The 17,301-nt window shown below is 41.8% G+C and overlaps 1 protein-coding gene across 1 annotated transcript in view; it reads right to left on the reverse strand.

Moving 5' to 3' along the window:
• STAG1 (stromal antigen 1) overlaps window positions 1–17,301 on the reverse strand; it is a 241,072-nt gene that overhangs the window by 41,022 nt on the left and 182,749 nt on the right. Inside the window, exons 20-22 of the mRNA XM_019542857.1 lie at window positions 12,853–12,940; window positions 11,117–11,197; window positions 4,491–4,583 (exon numbers count right to left, since the gene is read on the reverse strand). Coding sequence (XP_019398402.1) covers window positions 4,491–4,583; window positions 11,117–11,197; window positions 12,853–12,940 — 262 coding nt within the window. The remainder of the gene's footprint in view (window positions 1–4,490; window positions 4,584–11,116; window positions 11,198–12,852; window positions 12,941–17,301) is intronic.

Raw genomic sequence — 17,301 nt, forward strand, 5'->3', positions numbered from 1 at the left:
TGGAGAAGTGGTGCCCCTTGCAGTAAAAGCTGCAGCCAACAGCTGAGTGGTTTATTTTTAATTTAGCAACTACTGCTAACTAAACAGATTGCAAACTATCAAGATGCAAAAAAATCTGGGTCCTACTATACATAACAAATGCAGGATAATGCATCAAGGAATCCAGGTCAGTTACAGGCTATGAGACACTATTTAGAAAAAGAACTGGCAGGTTAGGGAACCAACTGAAGTATTAGCACCCAATGAAAAGCTGGGAGAGTAAAAAGGGGTAATGTAATCTTTGGCTACAGTTATACGGGAATATCCATAGGAGTAGAGAGGTGGCAGTATTCTCTGCATATTGCAATAGTCAGACTTCACACCTGGAAACTTTCAAGAGCAGGTTAGACAGACATTTGACTGGGCCGGTTTAGTCAGGGATGACTCTGCCTTCAGCTATGATTGGAAACCAGTTTAAATCTGTAACGCAACAGAAATTCAGGGCACGTAAACTGCTTCCAAAATGACTGAAACTGGTTTAAAGTAAACCTGGATGCATGTAGTATCAGACTTAACTGATTTAGGTTAAATGGGTATATTGAACTTCTGTCCCAGATCCCCTCCAGATTCAAATTAAATCACAGTCCCCCAGCAACCCAGGATGCTCTGCGCCTCCCAGTCGCAAGATGGGTGGGCTAGCTTTGGCCAAAGCTGTCCGCTCCAGCTGAGCTGGGAGATATGCTTTATGCCCCCATTTTCTGGCCTGGGTCACTGCAGGCATGTGGCTGCATTTCTGGAATCAAAAGGGAATGTCTGTTCACTTGCTTATTGGTTCTATCTGCACAGCTTAGACTAACATTAGGCTTTTTGACTGCCTGTATTTAGCCACAGTGGTTATCAAAGATATTCTATGAAAATAGTAATGATACAGGATTTTAAGTAGCAACTAGTAAAGTTAAACATTTCAAGTCTGCAGGGGGAAGAGCACCATTCATCCAAGAATTTTTAAATAATTAGTTATGGAGATCTCTGAGCCATTTATAGTTTCATGGTTTCTAGGGTCGGAAGGGACCTGAGTAGATCATCTAGTCCGACCCCCTGCCATGGCAGGAAAGATTACTGGGGTCAAACGACCCCAGCAAGGTGTTCATCTAACCTCCTCTTAAAGACCCCAGGGTAGGAGCCAGCACGACTTCTCTTGGAAGTTGGTTCCAGATCCTAGCCACCCTGACCGTGAAGTAGCGCCTCCTGATATCTAGCCTAAATCTACCCTCTGCCAGCTTGTGACCATTATTCCTGGTCACTCCTGACAGTGCTCGGGGGAACAGGGACTTCCCCAGTGCCTGTTGATCCCCCCTGACTAGTTTGTAACAGGCCACTAGATCCCCCCTCAGCCTTCTCTTGTGGAGTCTGAACAGGTTCAGGTCCCGTAGCCTCTTCTCGTAGGGCCTGCCCTGCTGTCCCCTGATCATGTGCGTGGCCCTCCTCTGGACCCTCTCCATGCTGTCCACATCCCTCTTGAAGTGCGGCGCCCAGAACTGGACGCAGTACTCCAGCTGCGGCCTGACCAGTGCCGCATAGAGGGGGAGGATCACCTCCTTGGACCTGCATGAGATGCATCTGTGGATGCATGACAAGGTACGGTCGTCCTTCCTAATTGCATCCCCATCCTGCCGGCTCATGTTCATCTTGGAGTCAATGATGACTCCAAGATCTTTTTCTGCCTCTGTACTGACAAGAAGGGAGTTCCCCAGCCTGTAGGTATGGTGCCGGTTGTTCCTCTCCAGGTGCATCACTTTGCACTTGTGTTGAATCCCATCTTATTCTCATCCGCCCACCTTGTAACCTGTCTAGGTCCGATTGTAGCTTATTCCTCCCTTCTAGCATGCCCACATCCCCCCACATCTTAGTGTCATCAGCAAATTTGAACAGGTGCTTTTTACCCCTTCGTTCAAGTCACTGATGAAGATGTTGAACAGTGGGGGCCCGAGGACCGAGCCCTGCAGAACCCCACTGCCCACATTCCTCCAGGTTGAAAATGACCCATCCACCACCACTCTCTGGGTGCGGCCCTCCAGCAAGTTCACGACCCAGTTGACTGTGTGGGTGTCAATACCACAGTCCCCCAGTTTCTTAATGAGAACAGGGTGAGAGAAAGTGTCAAAGGCCTTCCGAAAGTCCAGGAAGACTATGTCCACTGCTACCCCTGCATCTAATAATTTGGGGATTTGATCATAGAAGGCCACCAGGTTGGTCTAACAGGACCTGCCGCTGATGAACCCGTGAGCCCCACATTACCCGGAACCTTTTTTTTTTACCCCGTATGTATTTAAAGAAGGACTTCTTATTGTCCTTAATCCGGGAAGCTAGTCCCAGTTCCATCTCTGCCTTGGCCTTCCTGACTGCCCCCCTACATCCCCGAGCAACTGCAGTATAGTCATTCCTGGTGATGTCCCCTCCTTTCCATTGGGTGTATGCCTCCCTTTTAGCTAGGAGACATTCCTGGATGCTTTTGGTGAGCTATGGGGGCTTCTGTGCCCTCCTGCTCCCTTTGATCCTCATTGGGATTACCTCCCTTTGGGCTTGGAGGATCGTCTCCTTGAGGAGCGACCACTCTCCCTGGACACCTGGCTTCCCTCCTCTCTAGGACCTCAGTGCTTCCCTGACTATTCTCCTTAGCTCACTGAAGTTTGCCCTCCTGAAATCTAGGGCTGCTGACTTGCTGCAGGCCTTTGCCACCTTGCACTGGATGGTGAATTCCAGCAGGCGATGATCGCTGTTGCCCAGGTGGTCGAGCACCTGCAGCCCCCTCACCAGGTCATCGCCAGTGGCCAGCACCAGGTCCAACAAGGTGTCTCCCCTGGTGGGGCTGTGCACCTCCTGGGTTAGATGGAGGTCCTGCACTCTGGCCAAGAACCTACGTGAGCGGTCAGATCTGGCTGACTGCTCTTCCCAGCAGATGTCCAGGAAGTTCAGGTCCCCCACGACTACCACATCCTTATACTTCACTACCTCCGTGAGCTGACCTAAGAATTCGTGGTTGAGCTCTTCCGCTTGGTTGGGAGATTTGTAGTAGACCCCCACCATTAAGTCTCTTTCCCCTTGACTGCCTTGTATTCTAACCCAAAGTACTTCAGAGTGCCCTTCCTCTGATTCTTTGTTAATTGATGAGGACGGGCATCAATGCCCATTATGTTAACACTTAGCAAATCTTGGAACACTGGAAATCTGACAGGACTATATAAAAAAGGTAATATTTAAGGAAGCTAACTATGAGCTGATTATCTTGGTGTCAATCCTGGACAAAACCCTGCAAATTCCTGATATGGGAATGCAACCGAGAAAAATGAAATGGTGACAGCAGACAGTACATATCAGTTTAGTTTTCATGGAACACTGGTCTTATCAAATGGAATTGATAATGTTTTCTGAAGATACTGCAAGCCATCTTGATAAAAAGATATATACTTTATTTTATTTCAGTGTTTAAAGTAGCATATACTAGCACTGTCCACCTGTTGGGCAGGTAGGGCATTTCCCAATATTTAAAATACGATACTGGACAGTCACACTAAAGCATGAAAATCTGCTGCTTAGCCATACAACCACCATTCATACAGACAACGTATGAACAAATGTGTACTTGGAGCAGTTTCCAAAGGGGAGGGGGAGCTGCTGCTCTGAGCCAGACAGCAGCTGTAACAGTTAGGTGTGTCCATGAGGCTGCAGTGATACAAGTGCAGCAAAACCATTCTAACTTTAAGCCTCCATACAGTGTCAAAGTTGGGGTGAGTAAGTTCATTTATATCACTGTAGTCATATGTATAAAGCCACTGCATGGTACCCTCCTCCACCCCCAATCAATCTGTTTGGAGTTGCAATGAGATCAGCTTTGAGAACTAAAATAACTCGCCAAATACAATTCTTGTACATTTTGTGATTTTAATAAATAGATCCATCTGAAAAAAAAGGTCTTCAGAACGACACGTCTGCTTCTAGAGAGATTTTTGCACAGTAACGGTTGAACTTAAAATCTTACTGGGTTTCTGGGAATTCTTCAATTATAAGAAAAGAGCTGTTAGTAGGAGATGCTTCGTGTTGGGGCAGTGTAAAATACTACCTTGCTGAAACTAACGTCTTGCAACACACAAAATACCAGAGTTCTCTATTACCCTCCCAGGCTAGGTACATGCACAAAAGTGGGGTACTATCCCAGTATGCACCACTAGGATATTGTATTTTACTGAATACAAAACATGAATTATTGTTCCACTCTAAACAATCAATCAACAATGTCATGTCTTCAGTATAGTTATACCAAGGATGATTTACGCTCTGACTGTATGCCATGATACTTGAAGCCTTTGTTAATGTTTGCTCAGTGTCTGGACAAGGATGGCACACAGCTAATTGTTAAATCACAAGCATTGTATAACAAGTGCCTTTTTGAGTCTTACTATGATTCAATAACCAAACTTTTGTAAAGAGCATGGGACCATCATTTCTTTTACCTGTTCTTTGACTGAAGTGTGGACACTTGACAGACATTGCTGGCAGACAGCCAGAAAGGATTTCACAGTTTTCCTCAAAACCAGCAAATCCTCCTGAAATAAACATTAAAATAGGAATAATATTAAATAATAATAGTTTGTCAGGACAAGAAAAGAAAAAAAGAGGAGGCAGATAATTACATACTATTCAAGCCTATACCCTGCCAAACAAAAATGGAGAGCCAATTAAATGAAAACACGGAGCAATCTAGGAAGGGATAGCCTTTTTGTTGCTTGTTGAACACTTAACACAATGGGACCCTGATCCTTGGCATGGGGCTGGCAATCAGTCATACATGTCATTTTAATAATAGACAATAACATACTACATATTCCTGGGATTTTATGAAATATAGATACCAGTTGTAATTACCCAAATGTTTATATTTAGTTATACTTTGAAAATTTTTAATAGCAAAGTTAAACCTGTTTGGCAGGTTTCCAGAATTTCGGACTGTTCATTCAGAATGAATATAAAAAGTCTGTTAAACACAAATAACAGTTGTTCATCCTGTCTGGAGAAAGGACAGCATGGAAGCAAGCTTGCTCTGTAAAAAAAAACTCAGCACACTGAAACCTGCTGCAATACTATCCAGGAAGTAGAAATTAATGATTTGGGGAGCAGGGAGGTCTGGATGACTGGAGAAGCAAAGATTCTTTGGGAATACATGACAGGAAGATGAGTAGGTAAACTGATGACTGATCCAGGAAAACTGATGAACCTGGATTTGGATAACAGGACCAATGGATTCAGAAGGGCTCTGCACTTACACTGTGATGTTTCAACTTGCAACTTTTTAAAGACTCATTCAGGAATAACAAGGAAAGTCAGCAAAATATTTAAAAAAATCAAAACAAAGCACGGGACACCGAAGCATAATGATAAGAATACAAAAAACAATCCTATACAGGTAGGTGAAAAGGGAAGTGTACCCAGCTTATTAACAAAGATACATGTTTAAAATGTACCCAATCTTTTGGTTGTAGTTGAACATTCTTTTGCTTAAAATTGGACCCCCCACACCAACGTTCCCTCTAAGAAGCAGTGGTCCGTGAGCGCGCCGCCTCGGTCCGGCATGGGACACTTACTGAAAGGGGCTGAGGGCTGGGGCCCACACAACAAAGTAAAATCAAAACATTGACATTTCTAGGATCTGTTTTTTTAATTATCTGAGAGCTTTTCTGTGAGAATTATATTCCAGACCTTTGCCAGCTAGTAATCTGTCAAATTTTCTGACATCATCCAGAGGTAACCCAAATAAATGGCAGCTGGCCTGTTACTGCCATTAGAGAAGCAGGCTTCTCTGAGGCTCTCTATTTCCTACCACTGGCATATAATCATCTTCTTTACTGGAGGCTTATACAGAGAAGGTAGAAGGTCTTTCACAAACTTGGAATAACGCCTAAAAGGAGCTTTCCCTTCCTAAAAGATGTCCCCTTTCCACCCTGACTTTACATAGGCTAAATAATTTAATTCAGTGATTCTCGCATTAAGCCTACTAACTTTTTGAACTGTAGGCGTGTACTTTGCAGAGGCATGGGTTCTTAATCAAAATAATTTAAATACAAGTTTAAATATGCAAATCTACCATGCTACCTGCTAAACTGTTCCAATTATTGATTACCCTTACAGTTAAAAGCATGATTATCTGGAGCTTTTTTGACTGAAGCTTTTTGTCAATGGATCGTGTTATGCTTTGTCTGCTAGAAAAATACCTAAAAGTGTCAGACATCTTTTACCTGGGTATGTCCATGATCAAATTTTTTCTTCACATTTTCTTAGGTAAACCAAATATATTCTATTCCTTCATCATCTCTTTAAAAAGACAGGTTTGCAAGTCCACACATTAATTTTAGGTAAACCTCTGAATCCTTTCCGGCTTTTCAGTAATAGACTTTGGAAATGTGGTGTACAGATCAGGACACAATACTCCAAAAACAGTCTTATCAGTGTCATGTATCCAGGTCATATCACCTTCTTCCTCCTACTCAGTTCTCCTTGCTAATATAATCAGGGTGGACTAAGACAGCACTAGGCACCTCATTCCACTTACATGTGGAACACAAAATTGTGGTAGACCCTTTGGTCACCACATACCACTGAGAACTCATATTAAGTTAGTGACAATGGCCCCTAATAGCCACTAACGGGCAGATCCTACTCCCCCCTCTTAGATGCCAACATGGATTTAAGCACCCAAGTATAATCCTATTCCACCCTGTTTGAGTTCTTAAGAATCCATTAATGCATCTATTTTTGTAACACGCTGTCATCTTAGCCTTAAAATGAAAGTGCAAAAAAGCAATGAGGAGTGGGAAGGCCCACCCACCTTTTGAATTAACAGCTTTTAGGGATTCAAGCAGGCTGGAATAGGATTGTACACTGAAAAACACTCAGGCACCTAACAGATGGAACAGCATCTGGCCCCAAGTGCTTTTCTGAGTAACTGCTTTCCAAGACATCTGAATTCTTGTTCCTACATGCAACAGCTGAGAACAGATCCCTCTCTGATATAACTAGAAGCAACTGCACCGCATGATGATTCCTCATGTATAACTAGCTTTTGATCTTCCGGGTTACCAGTTTTTCAGCCACTGAATGTGGATCATGCTGAGTTTATATATTCTGACTTATTTAATCAGCATGTTGTTTGGTTCTAATGTCTTAGAGGAGACAATATTCAACTATATTATGTCAACATTCAATTTTATTAGCTAAATATGCAGTCTAGTTAAGAACAATAACAAACTTGTTTATTTTTCTTGAAAATCATATTAATAGGCACAAATTTTGTTTTTTTTCCTTTGACTCTACTGGTCAAGTCCTGTATCAGTCATGCCAAGCTTTTGCTTGCGATTCTTTTCATTCTGACATATCCGTTGTTACCTGGCTCTTCCTGTTTCCTTCTTTAAATACTGCCATGATACTGACTTCACTGAAGTCCTATCTTTTTTATTGTTCCATATTTATGGAGCCATATTTTTCTTTCATATGAATGCTCATAAGCTCAGTACAGGGCCTGAAGGCTATAACATTTTGTTTTTTGTTTTCTTTCCTGACACTTTTCCAGTGGGGGAAAAAAGGCATGACCTCCTCCCACCCACCCCACGCACAGAGGTCTACTCCCATCTCCAGTCTCATTTTCTGGCCACAAAATGCAAAAGGAAAAATAATGTCCGAGATTTTATTATTATAATCATGTTTCCTCACCCAGGTTCTAGCCTGGGCGCTTGCTCCCAAAGGGGAAGAAACTTTCCCACTGCTATCCATTCATTTTATTAGATGAATATTAAATCCAAGGTGCAGCACAGCAGCACCAAGGTTAGGCTGGATAAAGGCCTGTATAACACCTAACTTGTGGCTTTATGCTGTCAATACAAGTTCAAACATCTTGTTAAGGAGCTAAACCTGGGTCTCTCTTCCTGGGTGAGGGAGAGCCACTGCTTTTGTTTCAGCCTCCTCTATTTAATGTTTTCAGCAGGTGGGTGTGAAGAGCAATTCTATGTCTCCTTGTACTGGAACAGAATCCAAAACTGCGCATAGGTGCCACAAATGCCACCTATGTGGCCAGATAATTGCCCTTTAAGCTTATAAAGTAAAATAGGATGCTGGCCTGTGCATCTTTTCCTTTCTGTCCTATTTTGGTCCCAAGGTAGTTGCTTGAAGAGTAGAATAATTTCATTCCATCATCCCCCTCTTTGTGTACATGAAGATCTATTCCAAGAACACCTAAATAAGGTTTGTAGATAGTTTTGAAAGCTGTGAAGTTGGTGACCTTTTCTGTCTCTCTGGGAATGAGTTCCACATTTAGGACTCTCTCCCTGGTCAATAGTTCCATAATTCTGGTGGAACACAGCTGCTACAGGAGATCATGGTCACAGAGGAAAAGGCAATCTCTTAAGTTATCCTGGGACAATGCCATGGAGGTTCTGAATAGTAAGACAAAGATTCAGAATTTAGCTCTGTATGTGAGAATGAGTCAATGCAGAGGGTAGAGCACTTAGGCAATGTGTTCATAGCTGTCTGTATTACTCAACAGATGGGTTTTGGCATTTTTTTTTTTCTAACTGAAGCTTATTTTGTCTGTTTGACTTCATTACCACATTTAATGGGCCGTAACAGTTAAACCTAAAAGATAATGACGGTATACATTACTCTGGCAACATCTGGGTTGGATAGGATGGAACTGGATCACATAACTGAACTGAATAATTCCTAATGCTTTCTGGTCTGTGGTAATTCCAACCCATGACAAAAGAACATTGGCAAAGTCGTTTCCAAAAGGAGGGGAAGGCAGACAGCACCCCAAATCTGATGCCTTGCAGACACACAAGCAGGGAATGCTCCAGCTGGTCTCAACTCAACATGTTTATCTTTATCCAGCTTTCTGTTGCTGGCAATGCTGGGGTTTATGGAAAGATATGCAGAAATCACCAGATGAGTGGTGTTATCTCTGGCGCTGCAATGAAGAAAACATAATGCTCCTATTCATCTGATCAGGTAAAGTAAAACTCAGAGAATCTAAAGGTACATGCAAATGTTACATTTTTAGAGCCCTTTCAGTGCTAGAAAACAAGTAATTGTGCACACATTCACCCAGTTTGGCTTGCCTCAAAAATGGTAGCTCTGTCAAAAAAGGTCCCCTTTCAAAGAGGAACTAACTTCTCTGTGGCACTGAGGGGATCCCTCTCACAGCAGCTAAAATCTGGCATGCCGTCAGAACTTTGTAGCACTAATAATGAATGTGCAAACACCTTATGTAGTATCTGTGCCATTCTTGAGGTAAATGCAAACCACCATTAAAATAATAATAGTTCCACTCTTGTATTTTTAGTATCATGCATATAGACAGGGAAAATTCCAAGGATTAAAACAGAAAGATTAGAAGCTCCTAAAACCAAAATGTTAATTAGGGCTTCTAAGTATAGAATTAACTTATATTGCACATGATCTCTCAAAGAGTGACAGGAATGCAAACATGCTTTGATTTAAAGCAGTTAAACATATGAATTGGTAGGTTAGACTAAAATTAAACTAGAACAAAGTAAAAATTACATGGAGAAAATCGTGGAAATTACTGGGAGTCCTTCACGCTCCTTTTCCTGTTTCTTTTTAATGGAGAAACAGCATGGCATTCCCTCTTTGCAGCTGACTTGGAAGTACAAGCACTTTATATAGGTTTAATTCAGTGGAATGTTTTCTGAAAAGTCCTGAAAACAAGAAATCCCTAGGTTTTGCTTCAGCAAAAGAGTTAAGATAGGGGACAGAACCATAAAAGCACTGAACCATTCCAAAATGTCACTGGGTTAGGAAACAATTTGCAATTATTACAGGAGAGAGTACAGACAGACGCTTAATAACTGAAACCATTCCCAAATATTATTGATTAGGACCTGGCACAAAATTGTATAAAGTGCTCTGGCTCCAACAGGAGGGCTAGGAGCACCCAGGCCAGCATGCCTCACAGTGGATGAGTGTGGGAGGGAGTGCCTGCACCCACGTTTTGGGTGACTTGTGATCAGGAGAACTATCCCTTCTCTCCTAAGCATGAGTTCAATATACATCAGTAACCTGAAATTGAAAGAAATCTGCAGTGTGCTTGCCTGACTTGGGCTCGGCGAAATGCTTGGACTCATATTTTTTGGTTTCCTGGGGTTCTGAGGGGGGGTGATGAGGGCCTATAGTCAAGTAGAGAGTGAGGATACAGTTCATTGTTAGAGAGATCATGTATATTGGACAAGCAGGGCAAGGGGGCTCAAACAAAAGGGAAAAAAATGGGCAGAAGAGTTCTGTCTGCATACCAGAGCAGCAAGGGCAGCAGTGGGGGTGAGGAGTCACTGCTGATGCCTAAAGTACCAACCAGACCTGTCTTACAGAACATTTGGTGCCCATGCATAACTCTGAACCATTCATATTGAGCTAATTCAAAACAGTACTTGATTTTCCAGGTACACTTTTGAACCGTTCTGGTGGATTCAAACCAGTTCAACAGGCTTGTATTCTAACTACTTCAGGTTTGGAACATATACAAACGTAAGAATTACCATTTACTGAGTCAGACCATAGGTCCATCATGCCCAGTATCCTGTGTCACACAGTGGCAGAGAGCAGATGCTGAAAAGGACAGTGAACTGGTATGACTCCATTTAAACCATTCTAAGTGCTGTGTGGCCCATGCCCATAAGGTGTAGGAAAAAAATGGAAGAGTGATAGAGTAATATAGCTGTAGCATACCCCCCCCATAACAACTGTAACTTCGACTGCTAGCAAATTTACAACTGCCCCTAGAACACTGAAGATAAAATTAAATGACAGGAAATATAAATTATATATCATTACATTTATACAATTATGTAAGCATTCCATGACTAGCAATGGTACAAATCAGTGTCATTGCCCAAACTGTCATGCATACTCATTCGGTATATATTGTATCCCTAACACAGGCCTCTGCGATCTTGATGAAGTGGATTACATGACTTCCTAATTCAAAAATCAACATAAAAAAGGGACACAGAGAATGAGGTCCCATGCATCTAGTGTTTAAGCACATTCAAATTCTTCGGCAGGAACAACCATTACTTACTTTCGAGGGAGAGCCTTCAGTGATCTTCACCAGCTGCCAGAGAATTGAATAATGGGAACACTGCAGTGCCTGAACAACTATCTGCAACAGAGGGAACACAAAGAATCCCAAAACACTGGAAACATCAGGGGCAAGTCTAAAATTTAGCTGAAAATCAGAAAAAGGCAATAGTTCCTACTTGGTGCTTCTCATTTTCAAAGATACAATCTTAACTATTGGCTAATTAAGTGAAATTAAGGAGCAGTTTACCTCCTCTGTTGGCAAAAGTCTAAATGCATGCAAAAACTTAGCAGAGAGATAGATTTATCTGTAAGATCACAATGGAAGAACATGACTCAGTCTCTGTGCACTTCCACGCACACATCTGTTTGAATCTGTTTGGTAAATTGGCAATAAGACAGCTTGGAAACAGGCTGCATACAATCACTCAGCCCAACTTGTAATCAAAACGAAAATGCAGATTTTCTCAGATGACAGTTATGAGTGCCACCAAACAGAGAGTTCAATGGGATATGCTTCCTTAAATTTCCTATGGATTACAAGTAGGAGTAAGAAATTTAACCTGTGAATTTTTCTCAAAATAGTGCGTCAACCATTGCCTGATGCCTCTCTCATCCTGCACTACTCTGCTTAGCAGCAGCTGCAGGAAACAACAGAGGGTGACAGAGCTCAGAGCTGTCCTGTTTATAGCCCTGTCTTCCATGTGGACATAGAGTGGGGTATAGAAGTCAGCCTTCCACAAGGAGAACTGCAATGAGCAGTTCTGGCAAACTGAGGCCAAGAAATAGGGAATGAAGCTATTGAGGAAGCAATTCCATCATCGCATCTTTGAGTTTCTAACCTAACCCACCTTTGGAATACAGTTTTCCAAAGAACCCGTCCCCCTCCCGCTTGTGAATAATAGGAATTTCTCTTTCCATCGCTAGGGAATACTTGAACTAAATTTCCACTAAATTTCAGGTGGAATTTTCTTTTCCTTGGGAAAAACTGGACGGGGTGTTTAGCAGCAGGGTTTCTACTTCACAGCCACCTTAAACGAGAATTCTATCCCAAGAAAAACACAGCTATTAAATAAAAACCTTTGCCACAAAACCTTAATGAAATGAATACCTTCCTTCATATATTAAAGTTATAGTTCATATTCTACATCATGGATATATGACCAACATTTTGCAGGTATTTGTTCAAGGCAAGAAAAGATGGCTGAGATTTATGTTAGGTAGGAGAGCTGTGTTAGGAAAATCAATCAAAACTACTGCTCACATATTGTTACTTCTTAGCTATTAAGAACACCCATGTTACCTCCAAAATAGAAGACTAGTTTATGATAATTATAACTGTAATGAAGAATTATACCAGTATGGCCACTAATATAAACATAATCATATTTAATATTTACACAGGACTTTTCATAGTTGAGTATATAATATAATTTCCATTTTATAGCTTAGGAAGCTGAGACAGAGAAGGTAAGTGGCTTAGTTACAGTAGCACAATGAGTCTGCTTTAGAGCCAAGAACAGAATCCAAGTTTCCAACTCCCAGACCTGTCTCTCACCACAATAAAAGTTTAATTAAACCCCAAATTAATTTCATTGCATGACTAAAATGTATAATTTAAACAATGGTCTTAGAAAATTAAAGGCTACTGCATAACCCTGCAGTGCCTCCCTGTGATTTTCCTTTTACAAAGCTTAATTCCCCCAAGTGATACAGTGCACATGTTGCTAACCGTACCTGTTCTGGCATAGCTCCATGCTCAATTCCAGTCCTCAGTAATCTGTAGCAGTTACTAAACAGATCCCATTTTGTGAGATCATGAGCACTAAAACAAGAGGTAATAAAGGCATTAGTTGTGTTCCTCAAAAATCCAAGTCACAACAGCTGGTAGCTCAATAAGCAGGCTGGTATTTGTTTGCAATGTTAAAACAAGAGAATGCTTTGAAAAGGCAGCTGCACAGTTCACACAACAATAAAACCTGACCATGTGCTTTTTTGTAAACTAGGAAAATGTTTTACCACAAGAGATTTTTATAATGCAGAGATTAATTTATTGAACAATGACCTCTTTAAAAGGTTAAGTAGGAGTATCTGAACTATGGTCAATTTGTTGCTTTTTGATATTCATTCAAAATTGGTTTTCTTTTTTGATTCTAGACACTGACAGAATTTCAGCAGGCATTTCTCTGCCATTGTAACTTCAATTTAACTCTAATAAAATATATTAAATGAAAAAAAATACTTTAATTAAAGTACATCTAGGTATTTTTATCTAGTTATTTGAAGTAAAATAATATATTTACTTTTAAAATGTTAATCATTCTAAAATATCTAATATAAGACAGCATGAGATCTGGTCTGTGGTGAAGAAGACAGGTAATTAAAAGAATTCATGAGACTTGCTACTTCATATAAAATCATATGGACTTGCACCTGATAGGTAACCATACTGTGCAGATGCCTGCACCTATGCAGAACCTCAGTGAATTCAATGACTTAATGTAACTTACAGCTTTATTGCTGTAACTGCTTGTTACCACATAAACTGCCTTCAAAACACTGATAGTAACTAAGACTGCAGGAATCTGATTCTGAAAAAACTTCAAGCTTTCAAGGTTTGTTTTCATTCTTCAGTGGAACAAAGCTATGACCATCTGAACTTTTGGGGGAAAAAAATCATGAGACAGAAAGCAAAGCTAGAACAGCTAATAGCCTTGTGATAGATCATCTACCTATCATGTAGAGGGCTCAAGTTCAAGTCCCTGGCTTAAATCAGGGAGAGCAAAACCTTGATCTTGGCTCCTACACATCACAGATGCGAGCAAATAACCAAGAGGCTACAGTTAATCGCTCTGACTGGAGCTGTTCCACTTTGCATAAATAATTAAATTTACATTGGGTGCGAAAGACCAAGACTCAGGCCCCTGGCACATGTTCACACTTAATGGCATGATGGAATCTGTTCCCTGATTGCGCATCCCTCCATATGTGCATGGGAGGAGGTGCAATTTTGATGTCAGAGATTAGATCCCAGACATGCCACTACAACCTGCCACACTTGGCAACTCACATAGAGATTTGTCACCATACAAAAGTTGTACCTCTTTAATCACACAAACACAATATTGTTATAGCAGTACAATCCTCCTAGTGGGCAGTATAATTTATTCCCATAGGGATGGTGAAAGGGAAAATCCTGTCTTACCTCCGAATTTTCATTCTAGAACCCTTCATGTCAGACAGTGTCTTCACAGTGAGATTTCTGTTCCCCATCTTCATGGCAACTGGTGGTAGATCTGATCTGTGCTCTGAACCTGGACTTAGAACTGCCTCTCAGGAAGAGCTCTCCAGAATGACAGCTTCCAAAGCTGAAAAATACTAACTATATAATATATATTTCAAGAGCCACTGAATGCTAACCCTCTCTACCTGAGCCCTGAAATGACAATCAGGGGTTTCCTGGAACATTCTCTTCTTTTGAAATTAGTCAAAAAGCAAGCAATAGCCTGAGGGATGGGGTGGGGGAAAAACTAGACATAATGCCTCCAAGGGGAATTCAGACTGTCCGACATGGAAGGTCCTGGAATGAAAATTCACAGGTTAGACAGAATTTTCCCTCTCTCAGCCCCCTCCATGTCAGAGTCTTCACTGTGGGATGTCAAAAGCAGTAAAGGGTGGAAGGAGGATTTACTTTACCCGTGAAAATCATAAGGTGTACTGGGGCATCCCGTGGTGCAATTCTTTTCCACAAACACTCTATTCAGAATGTATGAAGATATTAACTCCACAGGGCTGAAAATGTATGGCAGGACAAGTTTCTGTAGCAGCTGAACAGGGTTCAACTCTTTGCCCATATAATAAGCGTTGTTTTCATAACGAGAAAAGTTGTACCCAAGCGTACGGATGCTTCTTTCACATACACTTCATTCTTCAGTAGAGTCTGTCCACATCTAACTTCTGCACTTCTATTTCTTGAGGATGTTGTTGGGAGAGCAGCAATACTACTTCTATATGATGACATCTGTTGTGAACTTGGAGTTGGAGGCCTGGTCAGATAACTACCATCTTTGTCAGAACAAGTAACTAAGGTTTCATTGAGAACCTTACAAGCTCTGAAACCTCTTTGGATAAGGGATTAGCAGGTGGATACGATACTTCTGGGGAGAGGAACACACCTACACACTGGGCACATCTACATGTGCGCTTTAATGACCATTAGCCTTTTAATGTACATTAAAGTGTTACAAGAAAACTGCACTTTCACTAATGCGCATTAAAATAGGCTAAAGTGCCTTTTTCTAGTACTTCACAATGGAGGTACTAAATTTATTGTGCATTAATGAATGTGTAGACACAGCCACTGTGAAGCTGAAAGGGATTTACTAGAACTTTTAGCTCACAGATCAAAATTACGACAGGAACCTGTATACTGCTAGAAGACTGTAAGAGTGTCATCAGGGATTTATGTGAAGTTGATAAGAGATTTTTATGGGATTCCTACAATGCACCTACAATGTAGTACACATCCAAACACTGGCTTGTCCTTCCAAAAAGCCCTGGTTTTGAAGCCAGAGTCAGGTCATCTTGTAAAGCCACCAGAGTTATACTTGGTTTCAGCTGAATTTACCCAGGTATCTATCCCTTGTGACATCAGTATCTAAAATCCCAAAGATGTATCCATATTATTTGTGAATTTCCTTTGAGAGGCTAGGAGGATACTTACCAGTTTCTTGAAATGATCAACCAAAGTTTCTTCTTTTCAGTTCTTTACTGACAGGTTAGGCAGACAACTTTTTGTTCAGCACAGATCATTGTTGAACCATGGTTTTTTTGAGTATGTTGTGAGTTTGACAGGAGATTCCAGGTACTTTTAAATCAGACTTAAAAACTAAAACTTGAGGGTTAATGTGAACGTGATTATAATCAATGTGGCCTTTTCCTTCAGGGTCTTCTTCACCATCTTGATTTTCAATAGACTATTTTTGAAATAAAGGGAATGCAGCCTCTACTTCTTAGCGTCTCTTCCTCATTTAGCACCTCTTCTTGTTTTTCACTGGACTTGGATTCCCAAAAAAGGTCATTAGATCTTGACCATTTTCTTTGCCCTAAGCGTCTTATTGAGACAACTCACAATGCTTTCTTCATTGGCAGAGCCATGCAAAATAAAGCACTTCCGCCCACAACGTGAACAAGCATCTTTCTCAAAGCAGTGCTGAAGGCTCGTTGCCTTCTCAGCAGCTACGGAGATGTAGCATTTAAGGACCTAGAAATTAGAAAATGAACTTGACTGTCCATAGCACGTGACAGATAAAACTTTATGGTATGGGTTTCAAAAGTCTAGCTTGCTGGCTGGATCTTGTCGGGTGATCTGGTCTGCAGACTTTGATCCAACCCTGACTATGCTAGGTAACCTTCCTTCTGGGGCAGGCAAGTGTTCAGGTGAGTCAGGGTACTGAATCCCTAGCAGCACCATGGGAGCAAGCCCAGCACCACAGTTTTTCCTGCAACGGCAGCCCAGTACCCACAGTGCCAGGCTTCCTTCTGCATTGCTACTGGGGCTCCAGTGCAGCTGCTCTCACCCAGGCACTTTGCTGCCATGGGAACATACCACTCTCACCTGCTTGGCTGCCAAGCACCCGAGTGAAAGCAGCAGTGCTGGAGCCCTGGCAGCACTGTGTAAAGCCCAGCACCATGGCTTGTTCCTGCAGTAGTAGCCATGGGCCTGGGAAGTAAGGCTTCTTCCCACTGAGGCTCCAACCAGCTGGAGCAGGTACCATCCTGGACCAGCCCTGAATGTGATGCAGCCCTGGACTAGCCAGAGAGGGCACTGAGTGCTCCAGATCCAGGATGTGGGGATGGAGCCAGGGGGGAGTCCCAGAGCCTGATCAAGCACCATTTAGCTGGCTAATAGACTAGTCGTACACCACTCATCTGGTATGCAAGCCAACCATCTACATCTACATTACCCTGCTCCTCTGTATATGCAAGGTACCAAAGGACAATTAGCAGGTCACTGGATTCTTGGAAGAGCTCCACTGCGTGCAAACAGACAACTCAGCTGGAGCCTTTTTAGGAATCAAGCTACTTGCATTTCCTTCTGTGCTGGCTCTAATTGTGGGTAGCAAAAACGAAGTGGGGCGGAGAACTAATGTCAGACTTCCTCTACTTATATCTTGCTCAAGTAAC

The sequence above is a fragment of the Crocodylus porosus genome, unplaced genomic scaffold (assembly GCF_001723895.1).
Source record: "Crocodylus porosus isolate Cpor-Errol unplaced genomic scaffold, CroPor_comp1, whole genome shotgun sequence".
Taxonomy (NCBI): Eukaryota; Metazoa; Chordata; order Crocodylia; family Crocodylidae; genus Crocodylus; species Crocodylus porosus.